Source organism: Drosophila takahashii, chromosome 3L, assembly GCF_030179915.1.
Source record: "Drosophila takahashii strain IR98-3 E-12201 chromosome 3L, DtakHiC1v2, whole genome shotgun sequence".
In the NCBI taxonomy this organism is placed as follows: Eukaryota; Metazoa; Arthropoda; class Insecta; order Diptera; family Drosophilidae; genus Drosophila; species Drosophila takahashii.
This window is the reverse complement of record NC_091680.1, coordinates 18,548,312-18,564,703: the sequence shown is the minus strand read 5'-3', so window position 1 is coordinate 18,564,703 and position 16,392 is coordinate 18,548,312. Positions and strand designations below refer to the sequence as shown.

The 16,392-nt window shown below is 47.0% G+C and overlaps 6 protein-coding genes across 6 annotated transcripts; 4 read left to right on the top strand and 2 right to left on the bottom strand.

Annotated features, from left to right (window-relative positions):
- The first annotated feature begins 190 nt into the window (after positions 1 to 190).
- On the top strand, positions 191 to 3,110 carry Uba2 (Ubiquitin-like activating enzyme 2). The gene is made up of 4 exons (XM_017156426.3): positions 191 to 448; positions 509 to 663; positions 720 to 1,007; positions 1,517 to 3,110. Exons 1-4 carry the CDS (start codon positions 305 to 307, stop codon positions 2,991 to 2,993), a joined length of 2,064 nt encoding a protein of 687 aa, XP_017011915.3. The 5' UTR covers positions 191 to 304; the 3' UTR covers positions 2,994 to 3,110.
- A 165-nt stretch (positions 3,111 to 3,275) lies between these two features.
- mRpL36 (mitochondrial ribosomal protein L36) lies at positions 3,276 to 3,829 on the top strand. Its single transcript, XM_017156422.3, has 2 exons — positions 3,276 to 3,318; positions 3,375 to 3,829. Exon 2 carries the CDS (start codon positions 3,375 to 3,377, stop codon positions 3,759 to 3,761), a length of 387 nt encoding a protein of 128 aa, XP_017011911.3. The 5' UTR covers positions 3,276 to 3,318; the 3' UTR covers positions 3,762 to 3,829.
- A 28-nt stretch (positions 3,830 to 3,857) lies between these two features.
- LOC108067405 (2-aminoethanethiol dioxygenase) lies at positions 3,858 to 4,719 on the top strand. The gene has a single exon (XM_017156421.3). The coding sequence runs from the start codon at positions 3,982 to 3,984 to the stop codon at positions 4,708 to 4,710; it is 729 nt and encodes a 242-aa protein (XP_017011910.1). The 5' UTR covers positions 3,858 to 3,981; the 3' UTR covers positions 4,711 to 4,719.
- A 76-nt stretch (positions 4,720 to 4,795) lies between these two features.
- ldbr (lariat debranching enzyme) lies at positions 4,796 to 6,569 on the bottom strand. The gene is made up of 2 exons (XM_017156420.3): positions 6,310 to 6,569; positions 4,796 to 6,253 (listed from the first exon to the last, which is right to left on the bottom strand). The coding sequence occupies exons 1-2, from the start codon at positions 6,504 to 6,506 to the stop codon at positions 4,870 to 4,872; spliced, it is 1,581 nt and encodes a 526-aa protein (XP_017011909.3). The 5' UTR covers positions 6,507 to 6,569; the 3' UTR covers positions 4,796 to 4,869.
- Positions 6,570 to 6,822: 253 nt separating this feature from the next.
- Positions 6,823 to 12,915, bottom strand: msk (importin-7 msk). Its single transcript, XM_017156409.3, has 9 exons — positions 12,469 to 12,915; positions 11,529 to 11,764; positions 10,973 to 11,470; positions 10,735 to 10,911; positions 9,290 to 10,233; positions 9,006 to 9,229; positions 8,193 to 8,503; positions 7,660 to 8,132; positions 6,823 to 7,597 (listed from the first exon to the last, which is right to left on the bottom strand). Exons 1-9 carry the CDS (start codon positions 12,556 to 12,558, stop codon positions 7,401 to 7,403), a joined length of 3,150 nt encoding a protein of 1,049 aa, XP_017011898.3. The 5' UTR covers positions 12,559 to 12,915; the 3' UTR covers positions 6,823 to 7,400.
- Positions 12,916 to 13,236: 321 nt separating this feature from the next.
- Arp3 (Actin-related protein 3) lies at positions 13,237 to 16,382 on the top strand. The gene is made up of 6 exons (XM_017156408.3): positions 13,237 to 13,462; positions 13,571 to 13,751; positions 13,817 to 14,131; positions 14,955 to 15,491; positions 15,556 to 15,639; positions 15,702 to 16,382. The coding sequence occupies exons 1-6, from the start codon at positions 13,419 to 13,421 to the stop codon at positions 15,795 to 15,797; spliced, it is 1,257 nt and encodes a 418-aa protein (XP_017011897.1). The 5' UTR covers positions 13,237 to 13,418; the 3' UTR covers positions 15,798 to 16,382.
- The last annotated feature ends 10 nt before the right edge of the window (positions 16,383 to 16,392 follow it).

The following is a 16,392-nucleotide window of genomic DNA, read 5'->3' as shown; positions in this document are numbered from 1 at the left end:
CTATTTCTGGCAAAAATTGAATGGGTAAAGAGTTTTATGTTATCAAAATGTTTAACCATTTATAATTAAATTTATAATCAACTTCAAACTGTAATTTTACACAAAATAAGATGGTTAATGCAATATTTTTGAGTACCAGTCACAGTCACGGCTAAAAATCATTGCCATCCCTGGAAATTGCAATGCCAACCTTTCGACGTTTTCCAACACCTCTACCGGCGGCGTCACTTTTTTTCGGTTTATCATCTCGCCGATTTGCAATTTTCCTGCAGAAAAACGAAAAAGAAAAGCGTAAATAGTGAAAATGGCAGCGGCTATTGATGGTGTTTTCCCGGCCCCGTTGCAGGAGCTGGTGAAGAAGTCCAAGGTGCTGGTGGTGGGAGCGGGCGGAATTGGCTGCGAGGTGCTCAAGAACCTTGTGCTTAGCGGTTTTACGGATATAGAAATTGTGAGTTAAAATCAGAAAGGTGCTTTTCAAATGCTAATAATAATGCTAAACTTTAATCAGATCGACCTGGACACCATTGATCTGAGCAACTTGAACCGACAGTTCCTCTTCCACCGCGAGCACGTTGGGAAGTCAAAGGCTCGAGTGGCGAGGGAAAGCGCGCTGAGCTTCAATCCGGATGCCCAGATAACCGCCTATCATGATAGCGTTACATCGTAAGAATACCCTGTAATACCCCCTCAAATAGTCAGTTAACCCCTTTACCTTTTAGTACTGATTACGGGGTAAACTTCTTCAAGAAGTTCGACTTGGTGCTCAGCGCCTTGGACAACCGGGCGGCCAGGAACCATGTGAATCGCATGTGTCTGAATGCCGATGTTCCGCTGATCGAGAGCGGCACCGCCGGCTACAACGGTCAGGTGGAGCTGATCAAGCGCGGACTCACTCAGTGCTACGAGTGCACGCCGAAGGACAAGCAGCGCAGCTTTCCCGGCTGCACCATCCGCAACACGCCCTCCGAGCCGATTCACTGCATCGTCTGGGCCAAGCATCTCTTCAAGTGGGTTTCAAGTTTAAACTAGAGCCCTGCATTGCATTTTTTGTTTTATATGAATGAATTAATTAGAATTTTGAGTTTAATAGAATCGAATGAATTTAAATGTTGAGTTTAATAGAATTGAATGAATGAATGGCATGAATTCCGAAATAATACTAAAGACAATTTCTTTTAAAGAAGAAAGGCCCATCATTTTGTGATTAAATCTGCCTGAATTTTATTTACTAAGCAGTTAATATTGATATGTTAAAAATTTTCCACTTTTTGTTCTCAAAAGAAAGCACAAAACAAATCAGGCAAATTCAAAAAGTTCATAAAAATTATTCATTCATTTATTCAATTCAAAATTAATTAGAAAAAAAATTCAATTTATTTCACATAGAATTGACTTAAACAAATCAGAAATTTCATGGAATACTATGATAAAACAAAAATTGAATGATTCACGCAGGGCTATAATTTAAACCATTAATAAGTCTGAAGAATTCTCTCTAATATTTTATTATTTTCAGTCAACTCTTTGGGGAATCTCTGGAGGATGAGGACATTTCCCCCGATGCCGCTGATCCCGATGCCAAGGAGAAAGATGATGTTGAGCAAAAAACTGATGAAAAGGAGAAGGAGGAGGATACCGCCAACGGCAATGTAGTCCGCATCAACACCCGCCAGTGGGCCAAGGACTGCAACTATGACGCCGGCAAGCTGTTCAACAAGTTCTTCAACGAGGACATCACCTACTTGCTGCGCATGTCGAATCTCTGGAAGACGCGCAAGGCACCGGTGCCCGTGCAGTGGGACACTCTGCTGCAAAAGGACTCTGCCGCCGGCGACGAGAAGGATGTTGCCAAGCAGCATCACAAGATCTGGTCCATCGAGGAGTGCGCCCAGGTCTTTGCCAGCGCTTTAAAGGAGCTCAGCTCGACCTTCCTGAAGCTCGAGGGCGACGATACGCTGTCCTGGGACAAGGACGACCAGCCGGCCATGGATTTCGTGGCCGCCTGCGCCAACGTTCGTTCGCACATCTTCGACATTGAGCGCAAGTCGCGGTTCGAGATCAAGTCAATGGCGGGCAACATTATTCCGGCCATTGCCACCACGAATGCGATTACGGCGGGCATTTCGGTGATGCGAGCGTTTAAAGTTCTCGAGGCCAAGTGGGAGCAGTGCAAGGCCGTGTACGCAAGGCTTCGCCCCAATCCTCGCCAGTACTTCCTCGTGCCGGACGCCACTCTGCCGGGTCCCAATCCCAATTGCTATGTGTGCGCCAGCGATCCGGCCATCACCCTCAAGATTGATACCAAGCGCATCCGCATCAAGGAGCTGCGCGACGAGGTTCTCGTCAAGACGCTCAACATGCTGAATCCGGATGTCACCGTGGACGGGACTGGCTCCATTCTGATCTCCTCGGAGGAGGGCGAAACCGAGAGCAACGAGGGCAAGCTCCTGAGCGAGCTGAACATTGTAGATGGCGTGATCCTCAAGTGCGACGACTTCTTCCAGAACTACGAGCTGAGCATCATTATCTCGCACTTTGATGCGGAAAGGGATGAATCTTTATTTGAAGTTGTGGCCGATGCCGAGCAGCTGAAGCCCAAGGAGGAAAAGGAGGCGGAGCAGAAGAAGGATGATGAACCCAAATCGGCCAAGAAACGCTCTGCCAACGGAGAGGGAGACTCAAAGGACGACGGTCCGTCCACCTCGAAGCGCAGCAGACCCACCGAAGTGGAGGACGATGATGACGACGATTGTCTGATGATCGAGGAGGACGAGGACGTGGCAGAGGTCGTTGCCGTGGCCACAGACAAACTCACCGTGCAGAGTCCTCCCAAGTCGAGCGCCAAGCGCAAGCCCAGCGAAGTGATCGAGGATGAGGACATCACGGAGATCCTGGACTCCTCCGACGAGGAGCCCGCGGCGCCCACTAAGAGTAAGCGCTCCCGCCTGGACGAATCGCTGTCCAACCCGGTGGAGGTCATCAGTATCGATTAATCACAAGGAGATGAAACTATTCGAATAAGTTGTAGGCTGCACACTAAAATATTTCCTGGATTCCTTTCAATGAAAAGCATTTTGTTTTGAATAACACATTTTTTATGAGTCATAAAAACGGGGTTTTTATTTATTTTCAAGGGGATAATTTTTCATTCCAGGAACCAATTAAGTTAAGTGGAATGACATTATTTTAAGTATTCGTATATTTTATTTAACTAACAAATAAATTAACAATTTCAAATTCGATAACTTTTAAGAGCCAGTGTTGGTTAATCATTGTATATCTTATCGGTTTCTGGTTAGTTGGATTCCAAAACAGAACGTGAGCTTTTCTCCCTAGTTTTTTTTGTAAAATCTTAATGAAAATGGCTTTTCCAGATGTCGCTGGCCAGTAGAATCCTGCAACAAGGCTCCCGCCTGTGGAATGGCCTCAGTGCCGCACGTGGCTTCCATATTCTTACTCGACCCGCTGCTCCTACGATCGGAACCATGCAAAACACACAGCTAACGCCCGCCACAGCTGGGATTCCCCAAGGATCGGGACTCCTGAGCCCCGGCAGCACGCTGCTGCAGCAGGTGGCCGGGTTCAAGGTCAAGGGTCGCCTGAAGCGGCGCTGCAAGGACTGCTACATAGTGGTGCGGCAGGAGCGCGGTTATGTCATCTGCCCCACGCATCCGCGCCACAAGCAGATGTCGATGAAGAAGCGCGACTACAAGTCCTGGATCCTGACGCACGCCACCCAGTCCAAGGAGCGCGGCTATTAGTCCTAGTTAGGCGTTAGTTAAAGCATTTGTTTGAATATGTTCTTGAATAAAAAAACAAAGAAATCGAAGAGGCCCATGTATCGATGCGTTTACCAATACTGGATCAGCTGATTTTTTGTTTATCTTGATTCTGGACGAGATTTGCAGTCGTTTCTTGCCGTTCTGCCGTTCCATTTCTGCATCCGTGGCCGGAGCCCAGTGCACCTGACCCCCCGGAAAGATGACGACGCACTTCACCAATGTGCTGCGGCAGGCCTTCAAGACATTCGACCGCGCGAATCACGCCAGCTTCAATGCGAACCTGCAGCACCTGCGCCAGTTAACCGATGAGCTGACCTACAGGGATTTGCATCTCCGAGAGGAGCTCTTCCGGAGCGCCGGCGCCACCAGCCACCGGGCGCCCTGCAGCTACATGCACATCTTCGAGGACGAGCGCTTCTCCATGAGTTTGTTTATTGTGCGCGGAGCGAGTGTGATTCCGCTGCATGATCATCCCATGATGTTTGGCCTGCTGCGCTGCATTTGGGGGCAGCTAAGGGTGGACAGCTTCTCACAGGTTATAGGACCGGAGGAGCCTTTAACCTACGACCCGCATCCCGCGGTGGTGAAGGTGAAGGCCGAGGAACCCAGCCTGGTGACGCCCGCCGGTCCTTGTGCCACCTTGACGCCGCGCAAGAGGAACTACCATCAGATCGCCCAGTTCGGCAATGGCGTGGCCGCCTTCTTCGACATCCTCAGTCCGCCGTACGACGCCGATATGCCCACCTTTGGACCGCGACAGTGCCGCTTCTATCGCGTGAAAGCGGATGGCAACCAGGTGCAGCTGCACTGCATCCCCTCGCCGGACACGTACTACTGCGATGTGGTGGACACGCCGGAGTCTGTGGTCCAGGCCGCCTTTCAGTGCGCCGACGAGGTCTATGCCGAAAATGCCAGCGGAACGCAGTGAATCCTGCCGGTTGCCCCTCCTAACACCCTCCTATTTATTCGCCCATCATCACCCGTTGGCTAAAACCAAGTAGCAGCCAAGTATCTTCTGTGTTATTTAAATAAAATTGCCTCTTTTTTTTTGTAGAAATCACTCCGCTTTCACGGAATTTGTTGGGTTTTATTCTTCTTGTGCTTGGTAAATGTCTTGGTTTCTTCGCTTTAGCTTCTTGATGTTGGGAATAGAGGGCACTGGAGCAGATTCCTCCAACTGGGAGCCTTCTGGGGATAGGATAGCTTCTTCTGGTTCCTCCTCCTCAGGCAAATCTATCACGTTTTTATCGGATGTATCTGCAGGTTCTGATTTGGGAGCTGGCAGGGATAAGTTGAGTTTTCTTTTGGTGGGCGTGATTAATGGTTCTCCTTTGTCTTCTGTAAGTTGCTCCTCCTTATCGTTTGACTTATCCTGCACCTCTGCAGCTCCCACCGCAGGCAGTTCCTTCCCATTCGCCAGCAAAACCAAGCACAGTGGATCATCTATGCCCAAGGCGGCACAAAAGGTGTTACTCTGGGGATTTAAATGCACCTTCGGTTGGCCCACAACCATGTGCTTGTAATTCCCCTGCTCTTCGGGATCAAAAGCGGGCACTGTGCGCTCAAAGTTCTCCGGTACTAGAAGTTTCTCGAACTTTGTGGTCACCGCCTGCAGTTCCTCTTCGGTGGGCGTGAAGTTAAAACGCTCTGTAAGCTCACCCGCCTTTTTCCCAGGCAGATAATAGTAGTTCTCCTTGACAGAGATTAAATGATTCGTACTGTGCAGAATGGCCAGCCACTGGGAGTCGTATTCCAGGCGTGGTTTTCCCATAACAGGGTCACTGGGCAGCTCCACCACCTGCAGGAAAGCACGTCGCGGCAGGCATTTGTCCAGGGCCAGGAATTTAGTCACGGGAACTGGCTTAGATGGCTTCTCCTTCTCATCATCTTCATCTTCATCCTCACTGCTGCTGGAGGAGGAGGAAGAACCATCATCTGACCTCTTCTGGCTATGATTATGTGGCACCAGCGCGGCAAACTTGCAGTGCAGATGGGCAGCGAACCAGTAAGACGGCTGGATGGCTTTGAGAAGCTCCTCCAGTGGCTGGCTGCCCAGCTTACCGCTCTCCATGTCCGCGGCAAAGAAGGGTTTCCTGCGCAACAGCTGCGCCTTGTCGCCGTACTCATAGATCCCGGTGGGCCAGTCGTGGGACAGGAAGATGTCCACTCGCCCGGACAGCTGCTTCAGCCGGAACACTTCTAATTGCCGCACATGGTAGACACTGCGGCAGGTGGACTCGTTATAAGGAGGATATTCATGGTGGCCGCGGAGGAAATCGTGTCCCTTGAAAATGCCACTTATTCCAGCGATGCGAACTCCATTCACATTGACCACTCCCGCGTAGCCGAGGTAGTAGATATTGGGAGCCACCCAGCCGCCGTAGGGAAGCTCCTGCAGGTAATTGGAGGCCTCGTGGTTGCCGCCAATGAAAATGGTCAGAACAGGAGCCACCAGCTCACCGCTGTAGTATCTATCAGAGGGATAAGTTAAATAGGTTTTCTAATAACCCGTAGTAACTCCACTCACTTGTAGAAGGAGCACATGTCCAGGTATTTCTTGGGAACCGCCATTGTCTGCAAATCCTCCAGATTCCTGGTGGACTGGAAATCGCCGCAGCACAGCAGCAAGTCGATCTTGGTGCCGGCATCCTTCTCTATGTTGGCTATAGTCTCGTATATGCGCTCCAGCTCGCCATGGGCGCATCCTTCTACAGCTATTTTCATGGTTATCCCGGGAAATTAAGATTTATTTATTCAATTTCAGTTGTAAACAAATGCGGCTATGTTATCGAAGATTAAACTGCTTGCAAAAATCGAAAGAAACAGAAAAACTGCTTTAAAAAGTAGGAAATATCGATCAAATTAAGTTCTATCGATAAAAACGCGGTAAAATTTAAATTCGAATACCTGAAATTGCAAACCTAAAATTGCTAGCCAAAAGAAATTTATAAATTATTTTTTACATTTAAAATATATATAATATCAACCGCCTTATAAAACACTAGAATAACCCACTCCCTTGACATATTTCCTTGTCCAGTTCAAACGTTAAAAATGTTTTTTTGTTTATTTTTCAAAAATATCGCTTCATTTAGTACAGAATATACGTGTATGTGTGTGTAAAAGAAAATGTATGTGAAATGCTCTGCGTTGAATTCTCATTCTCATTCTCTGACCTCTAGATGCCATCATTATTTTTTGGAGTTCTGCGGTGCTGGTGGGCACAATCTCATTTGATGAGACCTTCTCGTCCTCGACGTGTTTCGTGTTTATCGTTTCGTTTTGTTTTGTTTACATACAAAGATTTACAATGGACTTTCGACTTAAGTTATCATAATTTAGTTGGCCGCCATGGCCAAGAAATAGGAAATAAAATATAAATCTACAATAAATATAGTGCGGTCCTGGACGCCGCTCGCCCGATGGATCCGATCCGATGGATCGACCGGTCGCAGCAGCATGCATTGGGTACACGGAGTGTACGAAAACCAAGAGAATGCCTTAAAAGCCATCATCAGCATGCCAGATGTGTTTTGTTTGATGTTTTTAGTTATTGTGTTTTGGAAAGAATATGAGAAACAATCAAGTCAGAAATCGACTGGTCAATTCGGTTGTTAATTAGGAGCCGAACTTGAACGTAGTGGGCACGGCGGTCTGCGGGAAGGCGAAGCCGCCCTGCTTCTCGATCAGCTTCGATTCCTTGGCGGCCTTGCGCTGATCGGCGGTCACCACCACCTCCTGCAGCGCCTTGGCCTGTTCGGGTGTGAGGTTGGAGGTCAGCAGCGCATACCAGGCTTGGTCTTGTGCAGAAAGTGCTGTTAAGGAGAAAGGGTTATTTAATTTACTTTACAAATATCCATAATCCAACTAAACCCACCTGTTATAACTTCCTTAAACGTCCAGTACTCATCGATGGCGCTCTCGTTCTCCTCATCGTCGATGGGCGTGGTAAAGGACTCTAAACCAGTCTCGTTCAGATCCCCCACAGACTCCTCCGCCTCTCCATCAGAATCCGCATCCTCGTCCTTGATCTCGGCCTTCACCTCAAAGCCCGCCTCGCCGCCCTTCGTCTTGGTAAATTCTGCTAGCTTGTCCAGATAGTCGGGCGCCATTTCGTCCATATCATCCTCGTCGCTGGACAAGGCCTCCTCGCAGTCGTCACAATCCTCCTCCTCCTCCTCTTCCTCCTCCTCCTGGGCACGCGACTCGTAGGCGCGCTTCAAACCATCGAAAAGCAGAATGAGGGCGGGCACAATCTTGCCGGCCACTTCGCTCAGCACCTGCGGCTTGGCCTCGCCCAGCGAAATAAGGGTGCAGAGACCTAAAACGCACAGTTTGCGATCGTGGATGCTGGAAGGGATGAATAATAAATAAAAGAAATAGCTCTTCAAGAATTTCGTGGATTCTTACCCTAGGAAACAGTCCGTGTCGTGCAGCCACTGCTTAATGAAGTGCGCGCTGATGGACTCGTTGTTCTGCTGCGACATCTTGTCCAGAATGGACAGCAGCAACTGGGGATTGTAGTAGAGTGCGGCGATCACCACCTGCAGGCACATGGTGCGCAGCTCCGATGACTTCACCTCGCGAGTTAGCCGCGAGAGAGCCAGCTCCACGAACATGTGTATCACCGAGTCGATCTGGCCCTTGCACTGCAGGATGATCACCTCCATCAGTTTGGCGGCATGGCACTCGGGATCCTCGCCAGGACTGCCAGTGAGCATCTAAAAGGAATAGATGTTTAAAGTTAGAAACACGATAAGTAATAAGTAGAACTCGGATTTTGCATATTTGTATATTTCTATAGGATAAAGATAGATCAATTCCGAAAACACCAAAGTTCGCTTCAATAAAAAAATAGTTTAAAATTAATGGCATATTTTATTTTTTTGCCATAAAATGCATATGCATAAAATATGCAAAATATATGCAATTTATAAAATAAACTCAACTATTCAAGATTGACCATCTCATAGCCAACCTAATTTACCCGAAAAAAATTGTTTGTTACTTTTCGTCATTTCTGAGATATCTAATTTTTTCCCAAATTTAAGGAAACCTTATTTATATTTCCAACTAGTAGGCGATATGCATGTTTTGCATATATTTTGCATATTTCCGATATGCATCCGAATTTATTACATTTGAAAAATATGATACCTGTCTAGAAATTTTGGTAAAAATCGGACCAAAAATGAATAAATATGCCATATAATAATATCTCACCGTTTTGCACATATCGAGAATGGCCAACAGCCTGTTGGGATTGGACAAAAAGGCGGGCGTGTCGACCGTCACATAGTTATGCAGCGCAGGCATAATATCGATGAAGTAGTCAATGCCGTCCTTCTTGAACACCTGGTAAATCAGCTCCAGCATCTGCCACATCTCGGGGGAAATGGCCTTGGCCGTCAGATCGTAGACCAGCGAGAAGGTTTCCTCATAGAAGTCTAAAATCGGAGACACCACAATTAAAAGATTATAGGAATCTAAAACCAAACCCTACTAACCAGTGATGTTGTGCTGGAAAATGTGTCCCACCACATTGATGACAATCGGATGAAGGTTGAGCAGCACATCGGGATGCTCCTCCATCACGCTGAGCAGCGTCTCAATTGTGTTCAGCAGACTCATGGCCGTGATGGCCTTCTCATCGGATCCCTCCTCGGATTCCAGAACCTGACTGAAAGTGGTGGCCAAATGCTGGCAGATCTCCGTGGCCACCGGCAGCAGCTGCTCGGTGAAGGTGCACACGATCTTCTGCATGACGTTCGTCAGATCCTCGTTCTCCGTCTCGCGGATAATGGTGAGCAGCTCCTTGGTGATCTCCTTGATCTGACCCTCCACAAACAGCGGCGCTTCGTCCTGGGACGATAGGAACATCTGCAGACCGATGGCCGCCTCCACTTTGACGGGCAACTCCTTGTCCGTCAGCAGGGCATTGGTGGTCAGGCGCATTATCTCGGCCAGCACCTGGGGATTCTTGATCTGCACGTCGCAGAAGTAGTGCAGCACCCAGCAGGCACGCGCCCTCATGTGCCCGGCGGGATTTTGGAATTCCGGGAACACGTAGGTGGTCAGCATGGACTCCACTTGATCGCGGTACAGAGCCTTCTTCAGCAGCACGTCCGCCAGAGTGCCAATCATGTGCAGGGCACCATCCTTCTGCTTGTTGTCGGCATTTGGGGATGTGATTATCTGCATAATGGTGGCCATGGCCTTGGGCAGCACGCCCTTGCGCTTCTTGCAGATGGAATGCAGCAGGGATTGGGCAGCCGGCACTGGGGTGGCATAGTCCTCAAAGATATCGAACTTCAGGCGAATGTACTCGTACGGATCGCTCTCCCAGAGCTCCTGATCGGAGTCGGTGAACGACATGATGGGAAAGATCACGTCCTGGATGACGGCCACCATGTGCGGTTTGATCAGTTTCCAGGTGTAGGCGTGGCTAACGCTGAAAAATGGTATTACAAGTTGTTTATCAGTTGGTCTTACATATATTTTAAGAACAAACAAGTTTGTGGTAAATAAAAAGAAGTGTTAGGCTGAACCAAACCAGTCTTAACTGATTGAAATCCACTTTCTTAACTGCAATTAACTATTAACTATGCCTTATTAGCTATAAACATTGTACACATGCTCTCTATCAATGGCTTTAAATGACCCCTGGAAGAATGACTTTTAAAAAGTAGTAAAATTAGCTTTTAACAGAACTTGAGTTATGTGTTCTTATATTTTTTAACCAAATGAATAAATAAATAAAGGAGTATTGACTATTTCGGGTGCCTCGACTATCAGATACCCGTTACTCAGCTAAAGCGGGTGCGAGGGAGATGGAAATATAAAACTTTGATCGGGCATAACTTTTTAACGAATGGTCCGATTTGAAAAATTTCTTCTACATTTCGATAGGTATTGCTAAACGCCATAAAACTAAATTTCCAAGTTTACTTACGCATTCTTCAGATAGTTGAGCACATCGGTAAGGACACGCGGCGAGACGTAGACGCGGTTGCGGTACTGGTCGAGGATCTTGAGGAGCACCTCCAGGACGCCCTGGCTGAACGTGGGCAGATACCACTCGGCGAATTTTTGGTACTTTTCACTAACCACATTGCTGGGACTGCCATACCTAAAGAGATCGTAACATTTTAGTTCTCTGAACCACAAGAAAAGCCATTTAAAAAACCCACCGCTCGAACATGCGAACCATGATGTGGAGGGCCCACTTCTTGGTCTTCCAGTAGGGGAACTCCGTGCGCTCGTCATCGTCCAGGTGCGAACTATCTGGCACGTCGCGATCGGCCACCTGCCGACAGATCTCCATCCACTGCGAGAAGATCTCCTTGGTGATGAGGTCCAGCGGCAGGCTGTATTGCGTCAGAGCGTAGTAGATCTTCAGGATCTGCTTCTGCAGCAGCACCGACTGCTCGGACTGCTCGGCCAGGAGGCGCACCATCAACTGGTAGATCATCGGCAGCAGCAGGTTCATCGCCTCGTTCAGCGGCGTTCGCTCCTCGCTGCGCTTGTACTCGTAGGTCTTGACCAGCTGGTACATGGTCACCAGAGCTCCGTTCCAGCCGTTGACATCCTGGTTCTGCAGATAGATGCTGATGTTGTCCACCACCTGTGGCCACCGCCCGGGGAAGTCGCTCTTGATGATGTGATTCACGCAGACGGACAGCTGAACCCTGTTTTTCGGAGGGAAATTAGACTTCTGGAGGGGGGATGGCTGATGGGTAGACCCACCTGATCAGCTCGGGGGCATGGACAATGGCGTCCACAATGGCGCCACGGATCATGGCCCGATCCTGCTCGTGAATGGAGAACGGGATGGGCTCGCCCGGCTTGGCCTCGTGATCCGACCAGCTGCTGTTGATCAGATTCTTGAGGTAGACAGCTCCTGCCTGGCGCACAGGCTGCTCCACCGTCGTCTGCATCACGATCTGCAGTATGGTGGGCACGAATCCAATGATTTTGTGTATCTGCGGAGGGGATTATAATGTATATAGATTTGTTTACACAGCCGTTTGGGTGGGGTTAGGATTGATTTGCCCGAAGAATCGATGGCAGAAGCACTTTAAATTCAGCTCGCAGAGGCTTAATTGATATGGAGGAGCCAAGAGCCATAAACGCTGATAAAGTTAATTAGCATGAGGGGGTGGGTGGGGTGGCAAATCGTTAGATGCTGACTCAGTCGTAATGAGCATGCCTGCACAGTGGGGCCAAGGCAATTGGTTGCGTGGGGAGGGGTCTAATTAGACTGGCCGCTCTGATTGGATTTAATTCCAAGGGGATTGCGTAAGCGGAAACCAGAGATATTTACTCATTATTTATTAACAATTCAATTGATTTCTGGGAAATCAAATCGAAACCACAGTGCAAGGGCATACATATGTATGTATATATAGCACACATATTGACTTGTTGCCTCTGGGTGACAAAAAAAAAACTGAAGTTGGGATAATGGTAAACACATAAAGGGCAAACTTTTTGACCAATATCGGTTTACACTATTTCCCCCACCCACACACACACACATGCACAAAGTCCAGAAGGAGGCGGCGAGAGAGAGGGAGGTTAAAAGCGAACAATTAAAAAAGCACATGGTTTTTAGACGATGGCGCCACCACGAAGACCTTTCGAATTTCGATGGGGGAGGGTGGATCTTTTTGGGGGGCGGGCTCACCTGGGCCAGTTGATCCTCGGCCGCCTTGCGCTGCTCCGGATTCGGATCAATAGTTGCGCGCAACAGTTCCGTGAGTTTTTGTGCCTCCATTTTTGCTACTCTTGCTGCTTCCACGTTTCGCCGGTCTTTCTGCTGCTCGTCGTCGTCGTCGTCTGGCGGTCACCTTGCGCCCACTGTGCACCCGCTGTTCTGCCTGGTTTTCGTGCTCGATCGATGCTCGCCGCACAAGTGGCTCCAATGTGGGGGCCCAATTGCAAATCTCTTTTCCGGAGGAAAAAACGTGGAAAAGGCTCCACACACGCACACACACACCGCCGAAATTCGCGAGACGAACGAAGCGTAGAAGAAGAAGAACGCCAGCTGTGTTGGAAAGCGGCGCGGTGTAGGGCGCGAATAGGGCTGCAAACGCCCCGCTGTTGACGTTTAGCTTTTTTCGACAAATCTGGCTAGTATAAATATAAAAAAGGAGTTTGATTTGGAGTGATAACAGCAGAAAACCTTAATTTATCCATTTGTAATATTTATTTAATAAATTAAAAATAGTATTATTTAATAAGTTCTTACCTTTTAACACTTGAATTCTCATAATTAAATGTACAGCTATTTTCACATTGTTTTGATTTCTTGCTAAATTCTTTGAGCAATAATCACACAATTAACTATGTAGTTAATTTTAAATTATATTTATTTTTATATTTTATATCCAAATTATCGCCATTCACCTAGAAATGCCTATCGGCTGTTGCAGCCCTGGCAGCTGCTCGTACGTGAACACGCGAATGTGTGTGTGACGAAGAGCAAAGTGACACATAGTTGGAGGTGTGGTTGAAAATATATAGAAATCGGGCTTTATCTGCGGCTGAAACGATCTCAAATCGGTGTCAAAGGCGAGCGGGAAACGCAACTCAAGAGCTTGAACAGGCAGCAAGGCAAAAGGACGAGCAGCGACCATGGCAGGCAGGCTACCGGCATGCGTAATCGATGTGGGCACCGGGTTAGTATCAGTTTCAGTTTCGATTGCCCGCGGGGGTCTCGATCTCCAATTGGAAGGAAAAGAGGTCGCATCGTCTGACTAATACTATTTGTTTATTTTCGTTTTTAGCTACACCAAGCTGGGCTTTGCCGGGAACAAGGAGCCGCAGTTCATCATCCCCTCGGCGATTGCCATCAAGGAGTCGGCCCGAGTGGGCGACACCAACACACGACGCATCACAAAGGGCATCGAGGACCTGGACTTCTTCATCGGCGACGAGGCCTTCGATGCCACCGGCTACTCCATTAAGGTGAGCTTTTAAAAACAGCCTGATAATAGGAGACCACTTCACCATTATCTTCGCATTCCCTCTAGTATCCGGTGCGACATGGTCTGGTGGAGGATTGGGACTTGATGGAGCGCTTTCTGGAGCAGTGCGTCTTCAAGTATCTGCGCGCCGAGCCCGAGGATCACTACTTCCTGCTGACCGAGCCGCCACTAAATACGCCCGAGAACCGGGAGTACACGGCCGAGATTATGTTCGAAACGTTCAACGTTCCCGGCCTCTACATCGCCGTCCAGGCTGTGCTCGCCCTGGCCGCCAGTTGGGCCTCCCGGTCCGCCGAGGAGCGCACTTTAACGGGCATCGTGGTGGACAGCGGCGATGGAGTGACGCACGTCATACCCGTGGTAAATAGCACACAGTCCATATCTTATCAGCAGAGTTGTGATTCGAAAGAAAGCCTTATCTCGAAATAAGGAACCCTAATCGGGAGTGATAAAATGTATAATATTTCGGAATTTAACTACATACAACAATCCATTTTCCTTTAAAGTCCCAAAAAATATCATAAAATTGATACAACTAAGAAAACCGATCAATTAAAACAGATCAATTGTTTGGAAAGAAAACCTTATCTCAAAATAAGAAACTCTAATCGACAATGACAAAATTTATAAAATTTCGCAATTCAATTGTATACAACAATTAATTTTCATCCTTTAAAGTCCCAAAAAATATCAAAAAATTAATACAACTAAGAAAACGTTATCTCAAAATAAGGAATCCTAATCGGGAATGATAAAATGTATAATATTTCTGAATTCAACTGTATACAACAATTAATTTTCAAACTTTTAAATTCCCAAAAAATATCAAGAAATTAATACAACTAAGAAAGCCTTATCTCAAAATAAGGAACCCTAATCGGGAATGATAAAATTTATAAAATTTCTGAATTCAACACTATACAACAATTTATTTTCACCTTTTAAAGTTCCAAACAATATCTAAAAATTAATACAACTAAGAAAACAGATCTAATATCAACAGTATTTATGACCAAACAGTTAAATTATCTATCATTTCCTATAAAGAAAAAAATATTGATACTTCAACGAACCAAAGTCCTTTCACAAAATCGCTAAATCTATCCATTTATTTAATAAAGAGCTTCCATAAATTAACATCCCTTATAGTTAAATATATTATTAACCCCACTCTACTTTCCAGGCCGAGGGCTACGTGATCGGCTCCTGCATTAAGCACATCCCCATTGCCGGCCGCAACATCACCTCGTTCATCCAGAGCCTGCTGCGCGAACGCGAGGTGGGCATTCCGCCGGAACAGAGCCTCGAGACTGCCAAAGCGATCAAGGAGAAGCACTGCTACATTTGTCCGGATATCGCCAAAGAATTTGCCAAGTACGACACGGAGCCGGGCAAGTGGATAAGGAACTTTACGGGCGTCAACACGGTGACCAAGGCGCCGTTCAATGTGGACGTCGGCTACGAGCGCTTCCTGGGACCCGAGATCTTCTTCCATCCGGAGTTCTCGAACCCCGACTTCACTATTCCGCTGTCGGAGATCGTGGACAATGTCATCCAGAACTGCCCCATCGATGTGCGGCGTCCGCTGTACAATAATATTGTCCTGAGCGGCGGATCGACGATGTTCAAGGACTTTGGCAGGCGGTTGCAGCGAGATATCAAGCGATCGGTGGACACGCGCCTCCGGATCAGCGAGAATTTGTCCGAGGGACGCATTAAGGTGGGTGATATCACAGCAGTTACATGAGTCATGGTGCTAACTTTGATTGCGATGTTTGTTACAGCCAAAACCCATTGATGTTCAGGTGATTACGCATCACATGCAGCGGTATGCCGTGTGGTTCGGAGGCAGCATGTTGGCCTCAACGGTAAGTTTGAGTAGCTGAAAATCTGATAATCACTATAGCATCTATTCCCTTACCTTTTACAGCCCGAGTTCTATCAGGTGTGTCACACAAAGGCTGCCTACGAGGAGTATGGCCCCAGCATTTGCCGTCACAATCCCGTCTTCGGCACCATGACATAATTGATCCGATCCAATCGGCCTGCAGCAATTATTATTGATTTACTTTCCTATTTTTTAAATTTGATTTGTTCTCCAACTATATATACTGCGATTATGTATTCCACGCTAAAGTATTAGTATCGATTTTTTTCTATATATGTGTTTAGCTCTTAACTCTGTGTAAATCACTTTCGTTCTCTTTAATTTCGTGTGATTCTTTCTGTTAGGCTAACTTTAAAGCAACAACTCCGATGTCTGCCAGTTAAAACCCGCTAATTAAGGTGCATTACTTCTAGAAGTCGACTTTTATACCATACTCGAACACGATCACACACAGTCACACCAAACTAAGCACTTGGAAAAAACCCCAGCTCTACACACAATTATATTCGAAAATAGCTGTACTTGTCATAGAAATATTTATAATTGCAATAACTGCAATACAGGTTTATAGAAAGACAAAAAATGGGAAACCGCAGAAAACTGAATGAACAAAAAGTGGAAAAAACGATAAGAAATATTGATGAGAAATCTGTTTGTTATATTGATAAGCGTAATTGAAAAGGCATTAAATAAATCAATAAAACATTCTTTAAGCTCAAAAAATGTCGCCGCC

Excerpts from the sequence above, each read along its gene's own strand:
- msk (XM_017156409.3), bottom strand. The coding sequence starts at position 12,558 with ATGGAGGCACAAAAACTCACGGAACTGTTGCGCGCAACTATTGATCCG. Across the intron at positions 11,471-11,528 it reads CATGCCCCCGAGCTGATCAG|GGTTCAGCTGTCCGTCTGCG; the intron begins GTGGGTCTACCC and ends TCCGAAAAACAG. Across the intron at positions 9,230-9,289 it reads TTTCCAGCACAACATCACTG|ACTTCTATGAGGAAACCTTC; the intron begins GTTAGTAGGGTT and ends CTCCGATTTTAG.
- LOC108067405 (XM_017156421.3), top strand. The coding sequence starts at position 3,982 with ATGACGACGCACTTCACCAATGTGCTGCGGCAGGCCTTCAAGACATTC.
- Uba2 (XM_017156426.3), top strand. The coding sequence starts at position 305 with ATGGCAGCGGCTATTGATGGTGTTTTCCCGGCCCCGTTGCAGGAGCTG. Across the intron at positions 449-508 it reads GTTTTACGGATATAGAAATT|ATCGACCTGGACACCATTGA; the intron begins GTGAGTTAAAAT and ends AACTTTAATCAG. Across the intron at positions 664-719 it reads TATCATGATAGCGTTACATC|TACTGATTACGGGGTAAACT; the intron begins GTAAGAATACCC and ends TTTACCTTTTAG.
- ldbr (XM_017156420.3), bottom strand. The coding sequence starts at position 6,506 with ATGAAAATAGCTGTAGAAGGATGCGCCCATGGCGAGCTGGAGCGCATA. Across the intron at positions 6,254-6,309 it reads GACATGTGCTCCTTCTACAA|ATACTACAGCGGTGAGCTGG; the intron begins GTGAGTGGAGTT and ends TCCCTCTGATAG.
- mRpL36 (XM_017156422.3), top strand. The coding sequence starts at position 3,375 with ATGTCGCTGGCCAGTAGAATCCTGCAACAAGGCTCCCGCCTGTGGAAT.
- Arp3 (XM_017156408.3), top strand. The coding sequence starts at position 13,419 with ATGGCAGGCAGGCTACCGGCATGCGTAATCGATGTGGGCACCGG. Across the intron at positions 13,463-13,570 it reads GTAATCGATGTGGGCACCGG|CTACACCAAGCTGGGCTTTG; the intron begins GTTAGTATCAGT and ends TTTCGTTTTTAG. Across the intron at positions 15,640-15,701 it reads GCAGCATGTTGGCCTCAACG|CCCGAGTTCTATCAGGTGTG; the intron begins GTAAGTTTGAGT and ends TACCTTTTACAG.